Below are 22,611 nucleotides of genomic sequence, written 5' to 3'. Positions count from 1 at the left end.
AAAATATTTCATTGGGTATAAATTGAGTACAAATATTTTTTTAAAATCTTTATAAATCATGAACAGCTAGAAAAGTCATGGACCTTTATGAATATTGTTGTGGACAACGGGAGTCTGAAAGGTTGAGAATGTTGTATATATAAGAGCACAACAAAAGATAATTAAAATAATCATTTAACATTTACTTTTAAACTTCTAATTATAAAGTGCAATGTTTTTTTAATCTTGAAGTGTGTTAAGAGACATACTCGTGGAAGTTTCTCTTTAAGTTGGCCTTTTATTTCATTAATATTATATGCAAGTACAGTTATTTAAAAAATAGACTTAAGTTTTGAAGTGCGCTACAAGTGCAATACAATTAAGCACTTTTTCACGAGACGGTATAAGTGATGTGAACTGGAAGGTTTATGATTGCAGTTATGATATGCTGGACATGTGGATGAAGCGTGATAACCTCATCTGTGAGTTCAGAGTTAAAACTTTGCTGTTTCTCTGTGTTTTGGGGGTGTATTAGGTGTTAGTCTCACTCCCCCCCCCCCCCCCCCCCCCCTCCCCTCGCTTACTCTCACACACACACACACACACACACTTTTCCCCAGAGGCATTACCACCAACAGTTCCCGTCTGCCTCACCTCAACTCATAGAGTCTCTGCTCTCTTTCATCTGTGGCTACTGCGCTGTTGTGATGCTGTAATTATCATCATCGTAACTGCTGGCAACAGAGCTGTGAAGGAAAGGTGTGTGTAAGATAAGTCCAGACAGCCACGGGTCTCGTGCTGCCTTGGGAAGCGCCAGTGTACGAGATCGGGAAGCCGTAATTATGACGTGAGATGCGTTCGAGCGATTTAGGATGTGAAAAAAACCCCGGGCAATTTCATTTTTGCTAATATGCAAACTGCATAATTTGAGAATGATGGGATTGGGATGGTGATTGTCTTATTAACACGCTAAATGAACAGTCCTTTCAAGCTTTATTGCTTTTCTTCAGCAACAGGATGCAAAATGCGCTATTGCAAATAAGCAATATAGAGAAATCTGGAAACGCTTTACTTAAAGCCTTTATGTGTAATGCATTATAATCATAATGTACATTGTAATGCATTATAGCTTTTCATATATAATAGTTCAAATGCATTATAATATTTGAAAGTTTGTTTATCGTGTTTTAATGCATTATAAAGGTGTAAAAATGAATAGATGAGTATTGTAATTGTAAAGTTACACATGAGATCATACAATGCATTATAAGGCATAGTTAAACTACTTTTATAATGCATTATTTATAAAGACCTTAAGTATAATGTTACCAGAAATATTTTTTACAGTGTAACCATATATAAACATAGATAAACAGTAATATTGTAAAATATTTTAAATACCGTTTTTCTGTTTTAATGTACTTTAAAATTTTGTTTATTTCTGTGATGCAAAGCTGTATTTTCAGCATCATTCCTCCAGTCTTCAGAGTCACATGATCTTCAGAAATCAGTATAATATGCTGCTTTATTATCAATGTTGGAAACAGTTGTGCTGCTTAATATTTTTTTAAAGCCTGTGATACTTCTTTCAGGATTCTTTGATGGATAGAAAGTTAAAAAGAACAGTATTTATTTTAAATAAAAATCTTTTCTAACAATATAAGCCTTTACTATCACTTTTTAGGAATTTAACACATCCTTGCTGAATAAAAGTATAATAAAAGAAAAAAATGTACTGACCCCAAACTTTTGAAAGGTGGTGTATATGGTTACAAATGTAGTAAATATACCTACTTAACTTATTATATATATATATATAAACAAATGCAAAGGGGGGGATCTTTTGTTTTGTTTTTTAATTGCAGACTGTGTCGTCAGAGTTGGTATTGTGGTGTTATCAGACACTTGCACTTAACATTTTATGAAAATCTAGCTCAAATGGAGTTAACGGTTTTCGACCAGCGAATGACGGCATTATGTGTTTCGTCCGTCATTAACAGCCGCATCTGAGGCAGTGAGTGCATCGCATCACGTTTTCATCAACGTACAGGTTATAAAGTTTATTGTAGCTATATGGGAACTCAGATGTTCTTGTGGTTTAATACACTTAGCCAACATCTCATGATATAAAAGATGAAGTGCTATGCACAGGATATTTAAAACGTACAAAAGTAGTACATTGGTTACAACTAGACGGCAAAAGACTGCTCTTCAAACACACACACACACACACACACAAAAACATCAGATAGAAAATTGATGGCTCTTTGATGAATTGCTTTTTTGCAATAAAAGCATGTGCTAAATGCATAACAGTAAATGGAGATTAATGATAATGGCACTATTTGTGTTTTGGCTTTTAGATACTTTCCAAAAGTTGCAGGCAGGCAAATTTTTCTACATTTTTCTGGCAAATAGCAGTATGCATGAGCAGTTAGGGCGGTCTCTTCATCAGTGCTTGTCGGTAGACGGACACATGCGTTTGGGGGTTGAGTGTGTTTAAACGTGCCTCTGTTGTTATGTCTGCGTCTCTTTTGAAGTTCCTCAAACCTCCAACTAAGTGGCACTCATTTTCCCCATCTCACAGACCTGGCCGAATTATTTCCAGATTGTGGCGCGGTGCCAGAGGGAGACGTAACGTAGCTCCAGCAGCATCACAATAACGTCTTGTTAAGAAGCAACGAAATGAAATTGACCTCGATTCTAATAAACGCACGCACGTCTACCCTCAAGACAACAGGAATAGATACACAGCCTTTAAAGACCACTGTGGAAATTTTGCTTATCTCACTTTCACTCAGTCAGGAAATGGAGTTTTTCTCAGTTACAGTAATCTGAAGCACAGTCGAGCACAGTTTGGGGATGAAAAAAAAACAAAATCCTTCATTCATGTGTCCAGTATCTAAAAGAATGAGTAAAAGAGATGCTTGTGAAGACTTGTGTAACTCACCTTCATCATGTCTTCATGCAGATGTCGGGTGGAATGGCATCCTCTAATGTGGTGATGCACCAAAAACTCAGATGAATTGACTGAAACTGTGATGCTTAATTAGTGCTTCTCTAATGGAGCGTTTCGTGGATAAACTACAGCAGGTAAACATGTCAGCTGTGTGACGCTAGTGCTGGATGAACAGTACTGATTTCTGGGTTTTAAAGGCATAGTTGACCCAGAAATGAAAATTGTCATCATTTATTGACCCTCGCGTTGTTCCAAACATGTCGTTTCTTTTGTCTTTTGAACACAAAAGAAGATATTTTGAAGAATGTTGGTAACCAAACGGTTGCTGGTAGCCATTGACTCCTCATACAGGTTTGAAACAACTTGAGAGTGAGTAAATGATGACGGTTTTCATTTTTGGGTCAACCGTCCCTTTAATTGATCTTTATTTTGATGAAACTATAGATTCCTAAATAGTCTATATTAGTCTGTCCTGTTTTCTGTTGATGTGTGAACAAAACATCTCTAAACATTATTTGTCCAATAATCGCAGTGAGATTTATGCTTATGTTGAAATAAACAGTACAGCTTAGTATCACGTCTCATGTAATCACCCAATCATTGTTTTTTAACCAGCTTATAAACAATAATGTCATGTCAAAAAAGGCATTCAGTGTCCATAAACTTGCTAATCAACTAGAAATGAATAACTCCAGAGAGGAGCATTTTGCAATGTATGTGCACTATATTTATATTATCATTATACATTTATTTAGCCTGTTGGCGATATCCGTTTTTTTTAATTATTTTTTTTATTACAGCCACAGTTTAAGTTTTTATATTACAACAATGAATCGGAGCACGAACAATTATATCATTAAAAAACGTCATTAAAAGTTTGTACAAGTCAGTTTTTTTATTAAATAAAATTTTAATGAATAAATTAAATAATCAAATTTTGTTGCTTTGCAGCCTGAAATGAAGACGGACACGGTTTTTGTTTTATCCAGCTGTATTAACTCAGTGCAACTTATAGCATCCAAGTGAAAGATAGAACACACACATGTTATATTCAGCTTCAGTTTTAAAGCAGTTTAGCAATCTAAATTAAAAATGCAATTTCAGTTTTGGTAAAAATTAATTTCGGTGCATCACTATTTGAAGCTGTTACTTAAAAAAATGCACTAAAAAGTAGATAGTTGATTATTTGTATGACTAAAAAGTGCATGACGTATCAGTTTTATTTCATAGATTGAAAACAGATTGAACATTACGCAAACTGGCCATAGAAAATGCTATTGGTATTGAGTATTTAAATGACAGAATATGACATAGTCTGAAATAAACCAGATTATTTATCTTTGTGGCTTTAATCCTTGGGTTTGATTGCAGGTGTTTAATGGTGAGCACCCATTATACAGAAGGAAGAAAATGGACTTTTCACATAAATGTGGCCACACGTGGCAAATCTGTCAAATTCTGTAGGAAACGCCATCTGAAAGTCTCTCTCACATGTGCACGCACTCAGTCAGAAGAAATGCAGCTACTTCCAGCCATGCGACCGCCATGACACATCGTGTCAAACAACATGCTGTTAGCATTAGCAAACTGGATTTCACATGAGTTATTGAAGGCCATTTGTAAACACAGAGATGAAAGCAAACAAGCTCTTGTGCTGCTGGCCTTGATCATCAAAGCCGTATCGATCAAATGGCTCCTTCCCATTGATTCCTTCAGCAAATGTATTCAGCATCTGACACGCTCGCACGCCGCCTTTCAAGCATCCAACTGACCAACATCTTATTGTGTGTGTGTGTTTCTTGCAGTCCAACAAAGTGTCGGTGGTCCAGCAGGGGATGCATCCTCTGACGCCGCTGCTGCCCTACGATCACTTCAACCCCAGTGCTCCACACATTCCCACAGACGTCAGCCAGAAACCAGGTAACACATGATCAAACTCATGGTTTTGCTCTAGAATCCCACCGGATGAGCTGCATTCGCAGCAGTAAAATAGCTAATACACACACACACACACACACACACACACACACACACACACACCAGTGTTGTTATTTTGTCATGATGTCCTTCCAAACCAGTGAGCTGCAGTTTGTCAGTGGAACACACACACACACACACACACACAAACAAAAAACAAACATTGCAATACGGTTCATAGTGAGCACATCCGTCTAGCTCCAAAAAGGTCGAGAAGAAAACTGCAAAAATGCCATTATAAATATGGCTGTCGAGCAATTAAAAATGTACATGATGTGCCGATTCATTAATCAAATTAACCCACAAAAGCGTCATTATTTAAAGTCATTTTAATGAGAAAAGTGTTAAAGGTAGAGCAGATGATTTCAGAGAGGCTAGCGATAGCAAGCTAGCTTTAAAAGCATAAGATCCCACCCTCCCTGCAAATCACTCTTCAAAGCCACGCCTCCTCCAAAACACATTTTGGATTGAATGCTTCGCTGTCAAATTTCCTCATATCTCATTCACCAGTGAGAAAAATTACAGTACAAAGCACATAACAGGCAGGTAGGACAGCCTATCGTAGTCCTCGGACTGAGGAATATGATTGGACAAACATTTTATGGTTCTTCCACAGACGATATAAATACATCTAGACCAGTTAACTTAGTGAATATGGGGATGTGAAGAGAAAAAAATGTTTTTGAACCAAATCACTTACCTTTACCCTTTCAAGAATGAAACAAGTGACTGGCTGCATTCGAAATTGCATACTTCCCTACTATATAGCAGGCGAAAAACAGTATGTGACAAAAAAAGTATGTCCGAATTCACAGTGCTCATAAAAGAGTAGGCAGTGCAGGGAAGCGACTGAAGCTGGTAGGTCACGTGATAATGACAACATGGCGAATGTAGTTCGTCCAGATTACATCCATACTACACACATTCATACTATATAGAACGTACTTTTTTAGCAGTTTCAAAGTAAATACTTGTTCAAAATCATGAAAATATGCAATTTCGGACACAGCCTCTGTCTTTATGAATGAGTCACTGAATCATTGACTCACTTGATTCGTTCAAACGGCTGATTCATTCAAGAATGAGGCAAGTGAGTGTCATTGTGAATGAGTCACTGAATCGTTGACTCACTCAATTCGTTCAAACGGCTGATTCATTCAAGAATGAGGCAAGTGAGTGTCATTGTGAATGAGTCACTGAATCGTTGACTCACTCAATTCGTTCAAACGGCTGATTCATTCAAGAATGAGGCAAGTGAGTGTCATTGTGAATGAGTCACTGAATCATTGGCTCACTTGATTCAATCAAAAACAAGGATTCATTCATTACTGAATCACCGCTGTGTTGTGTGTTGAGACACAAAACCGTTCTGCTGTGGCTTTGATTGGAACAATTTTTTGTTTGTGAAGCTGAGCAAAAACAGACAACACAGACAATACTGTCTCAAGCAATATGTTTATTGAACTATTGTATTAATTCAATATCACATTTAAAATTGTGCAGATGTTCAGGAAATGAGAGCACTAAACCATATCATGTCATTTAAATATAAGAGGGGCATTTTTGCCATCATTTCTTGTATTTTAGGGCATATAACCGCATTCTCACTGGCTTTATCACGCAGTCAGTCGTCCTGCAGCATCTGCATCAATGTACGATGACGTACAGATGTGGGCGGTATTTTTTCCAGTATTAATCACGCCAGATGAACACATTAAACAGCCCTAATTATAAAGGTCTGCACCATATTCTTTTGAAATCTTAAGATGCTTTGTGTGAGGAACAGACCTGCATCTCAGTCACTGTTCACTGATAATCTTCCCCTCCGCTGAAGCTCAAACCCGCCGCCGCCTACTTTTATGCTGTTTTTTTACCTTTTTTTTGTCTCGACAGCTGTGCTTAATATGAGCTGTTATTATACAGTAAGAGCTCCTTAAAGCCCCTCAGAAGTATCTTCTTTTGCATTTTGTGAGTGTTCAGTGTTCAGTTGTGGATGAATGATTCCTTTAACTCAGCAACTGTAAACAGCCTACAATTAATATGCTATACTTAGACCACAGTGTATTTCATGTCATGTTTGTTACACAACTTTATAAAGCCTCTAAATGATCTGAAAAGTGATCAATAATTTCTAAGGCCTTTTAGTGTAATTGCACAAACATCCACCTTCAGCTTGTGCATCATGAGCATTTTTTTTTTTTAAATTAGCTTTGACATTGTTAGTAATATTTCAAGACGAACACGTATTGAAGCAAACTTACTCATCCAGACATCATTTTTTAGAAAAATCAGTGAGTCTCAAATCTGACCATCAGGCTTTTGAGGAGCGTTTATTTGTTCATCTCTCAATCATCATTGGATTGCATTGCATTATATGTTTTGATCATCAAACTAAGCATTAAATATCATCTTACAAAGGAGATATAGAGTGACGGCTGATAATTATATCATTTTATGTAAGTGTCCGCCATACAAGCATCAGAATTGCATCACTTTTTAACCATTTAAAGATCAGCATCTGCACCAAGTTGCATATCAGTTTGAGTCTCTGAATAAAATACTATATGAGCCATAAAAGCCTGTTGTATCAAATATGATGCTCAAAAGTGACCATGTTTGTTGGATGACTAGTCGTCTAGCCAAGTGTTATTATGACCCATCCTTACTACAGTAATGAGTGCATTGCTTTGAAATTGATTGTTGATGAAGTAAATGGAGTAGAAACGACAGATGCCTGCATATTTCCCATTAGCTGTAGCTCGATCAGGTCAGACACCTGTCCTCATGTCAGCTCACTTCATAGTGTGTGTAAATCAGTGAACTGTGCCAGACTCAACCGCCGTGACCCGACGCGGGTCTGAAATGTGTCACGGCTGTACATCCAGGTAAAGTACATGGTGGAGGCACAAACACTGAACGTTTGAACCTCTGACGCTTAATGTATGTGAAGGGTTTATGTTTTACTGTACTTGGTTTGATATCCTGATGGTGTTTTCTCTGCGCTTGCGGTCCAGTCATCTCAGGCATGGGTTTGATCGGTTTCACTTTCACGGCTTATATTGAAGGACACCTTTTAAAGGCAGCCCATTTGCCGTTCATGTTTTCCATCAAGAATTGCTCATTTTGTACACTGGGAATGTTTTGACGGCATTTTGAAAATGAGTTATTATAAGAAATGTTAACTTGCAGTCATAACCAATAACTGGGGTTGGAAAGAAATTCATATACTGTATTTGTAGACAGTTTGGAAACATTATGATTCGTAAATGAAGTCTGAAATATTATTACTGTTTTCTGTTTGAATATATTGTAAATATCTTCTGCATCATTACTCCAGTCTTCAGAAAATGTTTCACACAAAATATTAAAACTGTTTTTAACATTGATAATAATAATTACACTGATTAATAACTGAGCACCAATTATAATTGAGCTGCAAATCAGCAGATTAGAATGATTTCTGAAGATCATGTGACATATTGAAAATTCAGCTTTGATCACAGAAATATACATTCACATAGAAAACATTTATTTAAAATTATATATATGTGTCCCTGCAGCACAAAAGCAGTGTTGAGTCTCTGGGGGATATCTGTAGCAATAGCCAACAATACATTGTATGTCTCAAAATTATACATTTCTCTTTTATGCCAAAAATCATTAGGATATTAAGTAAAGATCATGCTCCATGAAGATATTTTGTAAATTTCGCTCGTTTGCAAGCCATGATCTCTCGAGGAAAAAAAAATATTGCACTCGCCTCGCACGGTAGTAGCTCGTTTTCTCATAGGCGGGCCAAATTCTCTGGGCGGGCAAAGCAGAGAAAGGGGAGGTAACCTTTCCCCGTATGACGACATAAAGGGAAGATTCCAGATTGGGCCATCTGAGCTTTCATTTTCTCAAAGGCGAAGCAGTATACCCAGGGCTCGGTTTACACCTATCGCCATTTCTAGCCACTGGGGGACCATAGGCAGGCTAGGAGAACTCATATTAATGTTAAAAAACCTCATAAAGTGACATTTTCATGCCATGGGACCTTTAAAATAGTTGTATCTCAGCCAAATATTGTCCGATCCTAACAAACACATACATCAATGGAAAGCTTATTAATTCAGCTTTCAGATGGTGGAATTTCAAAAAATTGACCCTTATGACTGGTTTTGTGGTCCAGGGTCACATATATATATTTTCACAATATTAATGTCTTTACTGTATTTTTGTGCACATAAATGCAGCCTTGGTGAGCAAAAAAAATATATATATAATTTAATAAAAATATAAAAAAATCGTAATGTTTCCAGTACTGTAACTGCTGCACACACGTTTAAAAAAATAAATAATTTTAGCACACATTTCCCATTCATTTAACATATGGAGTATTTACAGAATTATATAAAAGTTAAATGATATGCAAATAAAAAAGAAATACTGTATGTCTATACAGTGTTCAAATCATCTGCTACAATAATCAATCTCCATATGTACAATTATTCATGGTTAATTTGCTTAGCATATAAAGTAAATCATTAAATTACATTTTAATTACACTAATCTTCCGTAAGAGGTCTGTCGTTTTAAAAATTATGATGTGAAAAACGCAGACATCGAATCGTTCGCAAAAAGATCTATAGCATGCGTTTAGTTAAGAGATGCTGACTTTAACAGTCTCCGGCTTTTGTCTTGAGGCTTTGTAGTGAAACGTGAGCTGCAGGTTCTCAGGTAAAGCCGATCGACTCAGTCACATTCCAGCACGGCAGATTTATTGAGGGTTCGCTTCACAAACAGGCCCAGAGCAAATGCAAATTATAGTCATCATGCAGCATTCTTCAGCAAACACAGGTTGCTTGGGGTCGCTCTTAACTGTGGGGTGCTGCGGACAAATTACTTCCTGCAGAAAAGCACAGTGACGCTGCTGCTTTGTTGTTCTCACAATTATAAAATCATATTTACTCTCAAAAATGAAGAAAACCTAGACGGCATTAAGATGAAATCCAGTCCTGACCTCTGTAATCTGGTCTGCGTCTCCTCTAGAGTTTCAGAAGACTTCTCAACAGTGTCTCAAAGTGTGCTCAGATTTGCCAAAATGCCAATTAAAGGTCAGAGATCTCAATATGAGCGGCTCTCCAGCTCTGCACTCCTACTGTATGACAGCTACTGACTCATCTAAGTGTCATTTCCATATCTAATAAGGCATTTTTGGAGAAACATCTGTTGATGCTTGAATTAATCATAACTGAAAGTGTACTGAAGATATGAAAGAACAGCCTTCGAGAGATCTGTGCTGCTTCTCAAGGCTCTTTACTGTACGGTGTTGTGTAACTAAAATCACCCAAGAGTAGGTCATAAACATGACATTTACAGTATAGTGCAGAATGGGACAGGATTTCTCATCTGCGACTCGATATATGAGGACGTGAGCACATGAACTTCATCTCCAGAGCTGCTCTGAGACTCACTTTATCAGCAGTTCACCAATTCATTTGAGAAAAACTACCATCACTGAAACTCAAAGCTCTTTACAACAACACGCCAAAATAAAAGTCAAAGAAATTATGACAGAAATGCATTACTATTGTACAGTAGACTGCGCTGCTCAAATTAAAAAATGATAATATAATAATTAAAGATTTAAGGAATAACACACACTTTTTCTTCCATGTTTTAATTTAAACAGTAAACCTAAATATAAATGCTAAAATCCAAGGAATTGTTGCATTTTCAAATTGTTAATGTTTTTGTCCATGTATTTGATTACCACTGTTTTTGATAATAAATGTGTATTAAATCATTAAATTAAAAGACAACAGAATTTCTAAAAATAAATAAATAAATAAATACAACATTTCATCTGGCCCTATTTTTGTAAATAATAATAATAATTTATTAAATTGTTATTAAAGTTTTTTTTAAATCAATTGATTAGACATGCTTTTTAATTATTAAATGAAATTAATTAAACCATTAAAAATGTATTTAGAAAAAAACATAATTACATTATTTTCATTAGGCTGTAAAAAAGTAATTTTGTTCTATCATTTAAAAACGAATTATTCATATTTATTAAATATTAAAATAGAACAAAATAAATATAGTTCTATTTTAAATAATTGCTGTGCATTTTAACTTTTTATTCGTTAAAGAATCCTAAAAAAAAAAAACATATCACAGTTTCCAAACAAATATTAAGCAGCACAACTGTAAATAAAGCAGCATATTATACTGATTTCTGAAGATCATGTGACACTGAAGACTGGAGGAATGATGCTGAAAATACAGCTTTGGTCACAGGAATAAATTATATTTTAAAGTATATTAAAATATAAAACCGTTATTTTAAATTGCAATAATATATTGACAATATTACAGTTTATTTTCTGTATTTTAATCAAATAAATGCAGCATGATGAACAGAAGAGACTTCTTTAAAAAACAGTAAAAATCTTAGTGATTTCAAACTAAGATATATATATATAGTCATTGAACTCCAATGCTACACATACACACACACATTTCTCATTTCTTCATAATTTCTCTTGCGGGCTCCGTGTGAAGCATCACACTCATGAACAGTAACTGCAGGAAAAGACACTCATCTCTTTCTCTCTGGCCGTCTGGCTGGGGTTCGAGGCGTTTGTTCTTTGAGACAAGGCTGGTGTAATGGTAGGTTCCCAGCGTGTTAATAACAGCTGTCCTCCTCTCGCTGTCTTACAGGAGTTCACAGGCATCAGTCGCAGGAAATCTCCGGTTTCTACCAGCTGCCTCAAGGCCAGATCCCCCCGTCCATGAACTGGTAAGACTGAGCCACACGCCTCACATCTACAGACCCTTCAGCTTGGTTTGGAACTATTTTGACAATATTGGGTCTAAAATATCACTCACGCCATATTAACATTTTATTTGTTGAACTGTTGTATAAAATCAATACAACATTTACAATCACGCTCACGTGCTGATATTCAGGAAAACAGCACTGATGCATGTGTAACTGCATCATATCTTATAAATATAAAACACAAAAGCCATCCAGAGATATTTTGTTGCTTTCATACTTGAATTATAGGGTGCATTCTAATAGGCTTCATCACGCAGTCAATGCTTTTGGACTCTCAAGACGTGTTTTTGTTTGTTTTGAATCGATAATGTCAGCTCGCATATCATTCATCATTCATCGCTTAGGGTTGGGCGATGTCTACCAAATTGGCAAGGGACGATGTGTACAGTGAAACGGGTTATATAGGGCTGGGTTAAAAAGGGACAAACCCAGCTATTGGGTTGTTTTGAGGTTTGAGGGTGGGGGATGCAATACGAACACAGACTTATCAGCTTATAAAAGGGAGGAGAAAACGTTCCCATATCTTTTGTTATGAATGGCAAATGATGTGAATGTGAGTGAAAATGTCATATTTGGCATGCAGATGCAGATACAGACCCTTGATGTGAAGAATGACACTCATTCCTCTGTTTGAGACTTTAAATGTGAAGCAGCCAAATACTTTTTTGGGCCACTGTACGTTTAGATGTGTAGAAACGTACTGGAACGCAATAAAAAAGCGTAATGTAATGACTACACATAATGTAATAAATGATATTATTTAATATAATGGATTGGAATATTTTATATAATTATATAATATAATTTAATGATCAAAATGCAATCATCTTCTCCAGTCTTGAGCTCATATTGTAATTTCCCACAATACAATAGTGTATAATATATTCATAGTTCATAATGATATAGCAGCACATAATATACTGTATAAATTAAACAATGTTTACAATATATTAATTCTCTCTCAATGTAATTTGCTCTGTGATTTTATGACCTGTGACATCAATTTGTGCCACTTAGTATTCCCGTTTTAGTTTATTTATTTACTATTGGTTTTTAAAGTTACCGATTTTGTATTTTAAGATTTAACTGTTTAGTAAGTAGTTTAAGACAAGATTGAAAAAATTGAAATTTTTATTAAATTTGACTGTTTTTGCTGCACTCGTAATACATTTCCCGCAGTGTAACTTTTTTTAAATATTAAATTTTGAACATTTTATTTATTATTACTTATTATTTGACATGATGTGCAGTTATTACATTGTTTAGAGCTGATATGAATCTCTCTGGTACAGTGGCGAGCTGATTTGGAGAATCTGGATGTAAGTTCAGAGACATTCAGCTGATGTTGTTTGAGTGTCAGATTGATCTGACAGATGTTTTCATCATACACAGTGTGCTGGAGGATATATGTATTGGCTCCGTATGTGTGTGGATCTGAGGATTGAACCCGTGTGTTGGTGTTGCTGGCATCATGCTACATTTGGGTCGAGAAACATGAAAAATGCACTGCTGTAAAGTGACGAATCAGAAGAAGAGATGAAACTGGACGCTAGTGTGAAAATGAAAAGTGTCGTATGTGAGATTCTTAGAATTAGGCTTTTTAAAGGGAGGGTTGTAATGGTCTTTTTATTTAGAGGAATTCAATAAAGGATTTAAGGGGGAATAATAATAAAAAAATAGTAAATGAACAAGTATGAGATTTGAACTGTGCAAATAATATTATTTCAAAATATGCACACATTCACTCTATTTTGTATGTACCGTATTGGCCCGAATATAAGACGACCCCCCTTTTCCCAGATGTACTTTTTGGGAAAAGGCTTTTTAAAAAAACAAATCTTGTTTTTTCTCAGTAAAACACATTTTGTCTTCAATTATTTTCATATTGCATATTTTCCTATTTTAATTTTTGTTTTGAAGGTATGGTAAAAACTGGTAAAATGTACCAACAATCACATTTAAAAAATATATACACTTTTTGATATAACATAAAAACGGGTAGCCCATCTGAATTAGGACATTTAGGCTATCCGTCTAATAGTAGCCTACCACAATCTTATTAACAGTAGAAGTTAAATCTTACTGTAGTCTTCAAATCTGGGTACTGTCTTACGTTTTAAAATCACAAAGAGTTTGGTCCCATCAGGCTAACGTGACCGTCACGACTCATGCAGCTGTAAGCTTTTCTTTCTCTTTTGTTTTCACTCGCGATCTTTACAACACGCATTACATTACGTATTTCATGGCACACTCGTTTTATGCGTATTTGGCGCCACCTATTGTTGTGGGTGTATTATTGACATGTCAAAGTCTAGAGCCTGAATATAAGACGACCGCGTTTTTTCAGATGTATTTCCAAGAAAAAAAACATCGTCTTATATTCGGGTCAATACGGTAAATGGTTCAGCCTATATTGTTTTTAACATCGTTGGATATTAACAGTTCGTTTAACATCGATCATAAAACATTTGAATATTAAATGTTTAGCTACTTACATCTTACCTCGCATGCTTTCATTGTTAAAAATTCACGCTCGGTAACTGTGAACAGTAAAGCTCCGCCTTCTTTGATTTGATTGGTCAGCTGGAACATTTTGACGTTGACGAACACTGAGGCAGACCAGAATACGCGATCCGTAATACGCGATCCGATTGGAGCGCGGGATCATTTCGATCATTTGGAGCGCTTCGAAACAGTGAATCATTTTGCGACGCGATGGTTTAACTGATTCGGAGTTTCAAAAAGCTCCGTTGTGTTCGTTCTCTATATAGTTTATTCGTTGTTTGAATAACCCTGGAAATGAAATCATTTCAATTAATAGGCCTAATGTACAATGTTTTTATTAAACTGTGATCACGTTAAATACAGTTTCCGTCGTATTAAAAACATTTCATAAAAAGTTCCTCCGTTGGTCAGACAGACAGTTAGTCCCGTCCCAAACGCATTCAGAGTTGGTAAAGCAGTGCAGCCTTCAGGAAATCTTCCTGGTGAACCCGCCGGAGGCTCTAACTCTGTCCCCCGACCCACAGGCCCAATCAGCCTGTCTATCCTCTGCCCTCCTGCAGCTTCAGACAGTCCTTCTCCTCCAGCCTCCAGAGCAGCTCCTCCTTCCCCAGGTACAGTACCAGCCCTCACCTGTGCTTCCCGCTGACCGCATCGCGACGCTTCAGCCGTATGTGTGTCGCCGCTGAGCTCAGAACCACCGAACCGCCTGTTAAAGGCCCGAACTACAGCTAAACTGAGCCACGCTTAAAGGAACGTTCCGGCTTCAACTCTGATTCGCCCTTTATTCAGCATTGAATAACACTAGCAGTGCATTACTAGTAGTTTTACATAGTTATGACTCGAGTCCGATCAGAATCCATCCTGCTTTAAAGAGCTTGAGCATTTAAAGTTTCAGACGACAGAACTGCAGCGCGCTTGTAATAAACAGAATGTTATTGTGATGTTGGTTGTTCTAGCTGTCATTATTTGTGTGAACATGCCTTATGGAAATGCATTTTTCCCCCCGTTTTTCAACTGAGAGTTGAAGCACATGCTTTCAGCAGAGCTTGAGTTGAATGAACCCGGAACGTTCCTTTAATTAAGGTTACGAGAGATCATGCTGTACTGTGAATGCTGGCACAGCTAGCGTGCAAATACACATTAAATGGCGTCCTTACTTTTGAAGATCTAGTGGTGGTATGTATACTAAGGAATATGGGGTGTTATGGGTCAATTTGATAAGCTTATTTCTTCTTGAATTTCTTTCTTATTTAGAGTCGTGATTGTGCATGCAAAGTTTCGACCCATAGGTGTGTTTTGCAAAGACCTGGACACATTTTGGTGACTGATTGTGTTGGGGGTCAGATCGGCCCCCTTTTGGTTTTCATGCACTTTGACAGATTTTCAATAACAGCAAACGTTCAGGTAAAAACACAGAAAACCTTTATTGTAGCTTCTCAAAGACTAAATATGAACCGGACTCCGAGACTCGATGTTTACTTGAAATTGCAATCATCTGGGAAGATTCACTGTTTCTTCATCTATTTGAAGTTTCTATTGTGAAAGTGTTTTTTTTTTAATCTCAGTTACTAGTCTGTTACAGCACTGAAAATAAATGTGAGAAACCCATTTTACCATCACAAGGGTTTGAGAACCAGACATAAAAAAGACAAAGGCTCTATTCAATTTTGGATACTATTTACACTTGCGGTGACACTGAGCCGCACCTCAGTGTTTTTAAATGCATATAAATAAAAAAAATTATGCTCAACGAGGCTGCATTTATTTGATCAGAAATACAGAGATAAAAAAACAACAGGAATATTGTGAAATATTATTACCGTTTAAAATAATGGTTGTCTATTTTAATATACTTTAAAATAGTTTTTTAAAAAAACATTTATTCAAAATAGAAATATTTAAGTCTTTACTATTGCTTTGTATCAATTTAATACATACTGAATAAAAGTATTAATTTACTGACCCCAAACTTTTGAACGGTAGTGTATATTGTACCAAAAGATTTATATTTTGAATAAATGCTGTTTTAATAAATATTTGAATATTTGAATCCTGAAAAAAGTTTCACAGTTTCCAAACAAATATTAAGCAGCACAACATGGATAATAAATCAGCATATTATACTGATTTCTGAAGATCATGTGACACTGAAGACTGGAGTAATGATGCTGAAAATACAGCTGCGCATCACAGAAATACATTACATTTTTATTTATCATTTTTCTGTATTTTAATCAAATAAATGCAGCCTTGATGAGCAGAAGAGACTTGTTTAAAAAAAATTAAAAATCCTACTGATCCCAAACTTTTGAACTGCTGTTCACACACACACACACACACACACACACACACACACACACACACACACACACACACACACTCACTCACACACACACACACACACACACACACACACACACTCACTCACACACACACACAGTCTCACACACAGTCTCACACACACACACACACACACACACAGTCTCACACTCACACACACAGGTTTGTTTTTGTGAAAAGTGGGGTCATCCCATAGGCGTAATGGTTTTTATACTGATTTTTGTCAAATTGCATGGAAACCAATAGGGGCCCATTTTGGCACAAACATCACACCCACAACACAACAGGAAGGTTAATAGTTGTTCTCTGTGGAAATAGTTACGCTGAACAATCAGAAGAGCGCTCTTCTTGTGTTTTTCAAGCTCAGCTCAGTCTCAAAGTGGATTCAGTGAAGCGATGGTTCCTCTCCCGCTCAAAGACGCCAGCCCAAATCGCTGTGGCTTTTCCCATCAGACGTCAACTCTGTGCTCAAATCCTTCCTTTGTAACCCAAAACCTGAATTAGATTAACAAATCATGTTAATATGCTTACATGCAGTAATAAATCCAAGCTGTGGAGATGGTTTTATTCGGATGTCAACAGACTGCGCACATCTTTGTTCAATTCTTCTTGTGTCAAGGGCACAAATCCGAAACCGAGTCCTGAGCTCCGAGTGTGTCGGCTCTCTGCTGTCCTTCCATCAGGGTTTGCTGAGCAAATATTAGAGCTGCTGTAGAGTCAGCTTTGAAATGAGATTGAAGAGTTTTATTGAATGCTTCAGACAGCGTGCTTGTTTTCCCTCAGGCAGGAGAGGTTGTGTGTGTGTTGCAGTACATGCTTGCGGCGCTTCAGCGGTGCAGATAGAGCGCCAGCTGCTGGTCACATCACGCATTGACGCTTCATTAAGAGGGAACTCAAACAACACGTTTTTTTCTGTCATTGCAAAGTCTTTTCTAATGCATCCTGTGTTTACTCTGATGTGTTGGTGAGTTCCCTTTTAATACAGATAGAGCTTGAGAATCTCATTGTGTGGGCTGAAATAACTGTGATGTTCATGTGTGTGTGTAGGTTCTCTCATTCTCTGATGCTTCAGTCCGGCATGCACCCTACAGGCATCCCACACCCCGCGATAATGCCTCCCTCCGGCAAACAGGAGCACGACCAGTTCGACAGGAACATTTATGTGTAAGTTCTCCTGCAGATCTGATGCTTTCAGCTCTCAGTGCACAGAAGAGGCCTGCAAACTCTTGAAGCCCTCGCGGTAGTTTTCTGAAATTCAAGCACACTCCGATCTTGTTTTGTTGTATGTTTGTGCCATTTTTTAAAATTACCACATTTTGGTCACAACACCAAAAAGGCAACCTCTCTAGAAGTTCTAGAGCAACTGTTTGGTGCTGTGAGATCTGTAATGGTCTCGTGAGTTTGCACTCCTGAAAAGAGACAATCCATTGTTACTTGTGTCGTAAAGTGTTTTTCTCTTTCTTCTTCAACACATATATCTCAGCAAATCTCATCCAGAGGCGAAGCGTGAGAAGGAGCCCAAGAAGCCGGTGATCAAGAAGCCGCTGAACGCGTTCATGCTCTACATGAAAGAGATGCGGGCCAAAGTCATCGCTGAGTGCACGCTGAAGGAGAGCGCCGCCATCAACCAGATCCTGGGCCGACGGGTGCGTTCCCATCCGCTTCATCTGCTGTCAGGATTAGAGTCTGGGAGTGTTTCTGACGCGCGCGTGTGTGTGTGTTTGTGTGTAACAGTGGCACGCTCTGACCCGCGAGGAACAGGCCAAGTACTATGACCTGGCGCGGAAGGAGCGGCAGCTTCACATGCAGCTTTATCCCAGCTGGTCGGCCCGCGACAACTACGTAAGTGCTTCTCATTACTCTGAGGCTAAGTGAGGAAAATCAGGATCATTCTGACATGTGGGGAATAATCGTGAAGGAGGAGCAGATCCAGAGTCCAGTTGAAATAAATCTGCAATTAAATAAAATATACATTTTAGGTGATATTAGCTTCAGTTAGTTGCATAAGCAGGATTTCTAATTTGTGACCCTGCAGCACAAAAGCAGTGTTAAGTCGCTGGGGGATATTTGTAGCAATAGCCAACAATACATTGTGTGGATCAGAATTATAGATTTTTCTTTTATGCCAAAAATCATTAGGATATTAAGTAAAGATCATGTTCCATGAAGATATTATGTAAATGTCCTACCGTAAATATATCAAAACTTAATGTTTGATTAGTAATATGCATTGCTAAGAACTTCATTTGAACAACTTTAAAGATGATTTTCTCAATATTTAGATTTTTTTGCACCCTCAGATTCCAGATTTTCAAATAGAAAGATGGAAAGATTATTTATTCAGCTTTCATATGATGCATAAATCTCAATTTCAAAAAATTGACCCTTACGACTGGTTTTGTGCTCCAGGGTCACATTTCTTAAATTGAGGCATAAAAATTACTAACTAGAAATAAAATAAATAAAAAATCTAAAACTGAAATAAAAAAATTAATTAAATACAATTGAGCAATTAGAAAAAGAATAACAAAATTACAAAAAAATAACAAATTAAAATGAAAGTATAAAAATAAAGCAAATTCAAAATGTAATAGTATATAAATAGTATTAAAATAACATTGTGTTTTATTGTGCATGTTATTCCAATGGGGAATAAAACAGGATTGTCTTATTTAAAAAATTCAGTAACACTTTACATTAAGGTTTAATTTGTTAGCTTTAGTTAGTTTAACAGCATTTATTAATGTTAATGTTAATTTCAACACATTTTCCAAATCAAATGTGGCATCTGTTAACATTAGTTAATGCACTGTGAACTAACACGAACAAACTGTGTTTCTATCAACTAACATTAACAAAGATTAATAAATGCTTTAAAAATATATTGCTTGGGATTTATGGACCAGGAGGAAATTATGCTGGTTTTCTTCACTGATTTCACTGACGACTTCTCATATAACTCACTGAATATGGCATTAAATAGGAGTATTCCTGCTCAGATGAGCTGGAGCTGCTCTACAGTTCAATAGCTGTGTTTCCATCCATGTGTTTTTATGTGCATTTTGAGATATTGCTTAAAAAACGCTGGATGGAAACACCGAGATGTGTTTAAAATGTGCATAATTTTGTGTCAGATAAGAAAACACACATAAACTACAGTGACAACACCTCAAAATACAAAATAGTCATTTATTGTTTGTTATAAAGTCATATTATGTAGGAAAACAAGAGCAACATGTTTGCAACAATTCCCATTTTTATTAATGATGCTTCACGCTGTTTTCCCAGAAAGTGACGATTTTGTTCTTGTGAACACATGGAATGCAATATTCCTTTTTTATTAAATTTTTTTGCATTAATAAAATTTTCTTTAGAAGGAAACAGTTATTTGAATGTTGAAGATTATTTTCAAAGAATATATTTTCATAATATATAAATATGTAAAATTGTGTACTTGATACTTAATTAGGCGATATACAAATGTATAAAAAAATGTAAATAATAAATCTCTCTGTCAGAGATTAACACCGATGTAAATATGTAAATATTAAAACTTATTTTAGTTAGTTGCCAAAACAAGATTTCTAATTTCTAAAGTTGAGGCAATAACTGGAAAAAAATTAATAAAAAAAAAAAATCTAAAATATAATATATAATATAAATTAGTAATAAAAAAACAGAAACACATAAAAATGAAAACTGAAGGTATAAAAATAAAAGCTAATTAAATACATTAATAAAAACTATAATACCATATAAATATTATTAAATAAAAATAACACAGTTATGCATGTGTCTTATTGTGCATGTTACTCCAAAAATAAAACGGTTTGTAATCTTGATACTTGATAATTAATTTGATCATTTATAAATAATAAATAATTATTTGAACAAAAACACGTCCCAAAGATCCCAGAGATTTATGCACCAAATTATTCATTTTCATTCATCACAGCTACCTTTTTTCCTGTTTTGGTAACTTCAATATTTGAATATTTTCAGGAAGTAACATCTCTCTCTCAGAGATTGACACCCATCACATGTGAACAGATATTTCACCTGCATTTAGAGTAGTTCCCTACATGTAAACAGGAAACACACAGCCTACGCAAAGATATTAACTGCAGCGCTGCTGTGTGGATGTGTCTGTCCACACACACCATAGCTGGGAACACACACACACACACACACGCACGCACACACACACGCACACACACACACACACACACACACCATCAGCTTCTCATTAAGGCGTCACAATTCTCACACTACACACACACACAAACACACACACACACACACACACACACACACACGCACACACACACACACACAAAAACACAAACACACACACACACACAAACACACATACACACACACAAACACACATACACACACACATGCACACACACACAAAAACACAAACACACACACACACACACACACAAAAACACATACACACACACAAACACACACACACACAAACACAAACACACGCACACACACTCACACACACTCTCTCTCTCTCACACACACACACACACACACATTCACACATACACACAAACACACACACACAGTGTATTTGGGAAAGCAGGGGGTGGAAGAAAATAGAGACATGTGCAGAGATCATAGATTCACTCAGATTCAGGAGTTTACACTGAGTGACGTGTGTAATTAGTGTGTGTGTGTGTGTGTGTGTCTGTGTGAATATCTCACAATTCTGACTTTTTTTTTTCTCAGAATTCCGAGTTCATATCTCGCTATTCTGACTTTTTTTCCCTCAGAATTCCGAGTTCATATCTCGCAATTCTGACTTTTTTTCCCTCAGAATTCCGAGTTTATATCTCGCAATTCTGCCTTTTTTTCCCTGTCAGCGTGATCACGTCCTTCTCTCATCACCACAGGGCAAAAAGAAGCGAAGGAAACGAGACAAGCAGGACTCCAGCACAGGTACATGTGTGTGTGTGTGTTTTCACATGCTTAAGAGTGAGTTCTATACAGGTCACAGTCACATATTACATGAGGAACATTCTTCTGTTTCATAACCAAAAATATCAAAGATAAAACTGATCGTTGAAACTGAATTCTGACTGGATGAGCCACATTCGGAGCAGATGATCGCACACCTTTGACGCAACCTACAGCGACACAAGTGCACTATATTACTCAGCAGAAGAGCGTATATTTCTAATAAATGCTAATAATGCAGCTATTTATCGAACACTGGTGTCTTGACATCAGACTGCCGTTGCATCCCAGCCGTCATAATGAGATTATGCTGCTCATGAAAAGCCGTTCATTCAGACTGCATCTACTGCTCTGTCAACTTTTGATTAACCTGTATGTAAACTAAATTAATTCTATATATTTCTTATGCACCAGGGTTATTATCGTTAACTAAAACTATTTAAACGTTTTGGTTAATTGAAATAAACCTGCCATAAAATAAAACAATGATACTGAAACAGCGCTGGTGTGAGGGGATTGAGAGATGCACACTACTCTAGTTCAAATGAGTACAGACCGCGTAATTAAACCATGGCACTTTCTTTTGCTTTAGTTGCCAGTTGTACAACAGCAGCATTCAGTGTATGATGAATGACATTCAGAAATTGCTAGTAAATTTCACAAAGAATTACAAAGAAACAACACTGAAATAAACGTGAAATCTTGAACTAGAAAGACTGCAATAATATTTTTTTTGTAAAACAGTAATAACTTCAATAATCTTTGTATAAAAGCCCATTTCCACCACTGGATATGAAAAAAAAAAGACAATTGCGACTTTTTCCCCCCTCACAATTCCGAGTTTATATCTCCCTGGACCTTTTTCCTCAAATTCCGAGTTTATATCTCGCAGTTCTGACTTTTTTTTCCCTCAGAATTCCGAGTTCATATCTCGCAATTCTGACTTTTTTCCTCAAATTCCGAGTTTATATCTCGCAGTTCTGACTTTTTTTTCCCTCAGAATTCCGAGTTCATATCTCGCAATTCTGACTTTTTTTCCTCAAATTCC

At 36.5% G+C, this 22,611-nt stretch overlaps 1 protein-coding gene across 13 annotated transcripts in view; it reads left to right on the top strand.

Moving 5' to 3' along the window:
- The window catches only part of LOC107557295 (transcription factor 7-like 2), a 51,564-nt gene that overhangs the window by 20,962 nt on the left and 7,991 nt on the right, over positions 1–22,611 (top strand). For 5 of the 13 annotated variants that reach the window (XM_016240663.1, XM_016240661.1, XM_016240669.1 and 2 more), the window contains 7 exons: positions 4,744–4,858; positions 11,627–11,705; positions 14,777–14,863; positions 17,640–17,756; positions 18,076–18,238; positions 18,327–18,434; positions 21,470–21,545. In XM_016240663.1, the coding sequence (XP_016096149.1) occupies positions 4,744–4,858; positions 11,627–11,705; positions 14,777–14,863; positions 17,640–17,756; positions 18,076–18,238; positions 18,327–18,434; positions 21,470–21,545 (745 nt within the window). The remainder of the gene's footprint in view (positions 1–4,743; positions 4,859–11,626; positions 11,706–14,776; positions 14,864–17,639; positions 17,757–18,075; positions 18,239–18,326; positions 18,435–21,469; positions 21,546–22,611) is intronic. The other 8 variants (XM_016240673.1, XM_016240662.1, XM_016240670.1 and 5 more) reach the window with 3 other exon arrangements.

The sequence above is a fragment of the Sinocyclocheilus grahami genome, unplaced genomic scaffold (genome assembly GCF_001515645.1).
Source record: "Sinocyclocheilus grahami isolate Dianchi unplaced genomic scaffold, SAMN03320097.WGS_v1.1 scaffold597.1, whole genome shotgun sequence".
In the NCBI taxonomy this organism is placed as follows: domain Eukaryota; kingdom Metazoa; phylum Chordata; class Actinopteri; order Cypriniformes; family Cyprinidae; genus Sinocyclocheilus; species Sinocyclocheilus grahami.
Note: the sequence above shows the minus strand (reverse complement) of the source record. Positions and strands in the feature narration are given on the sequence as shown.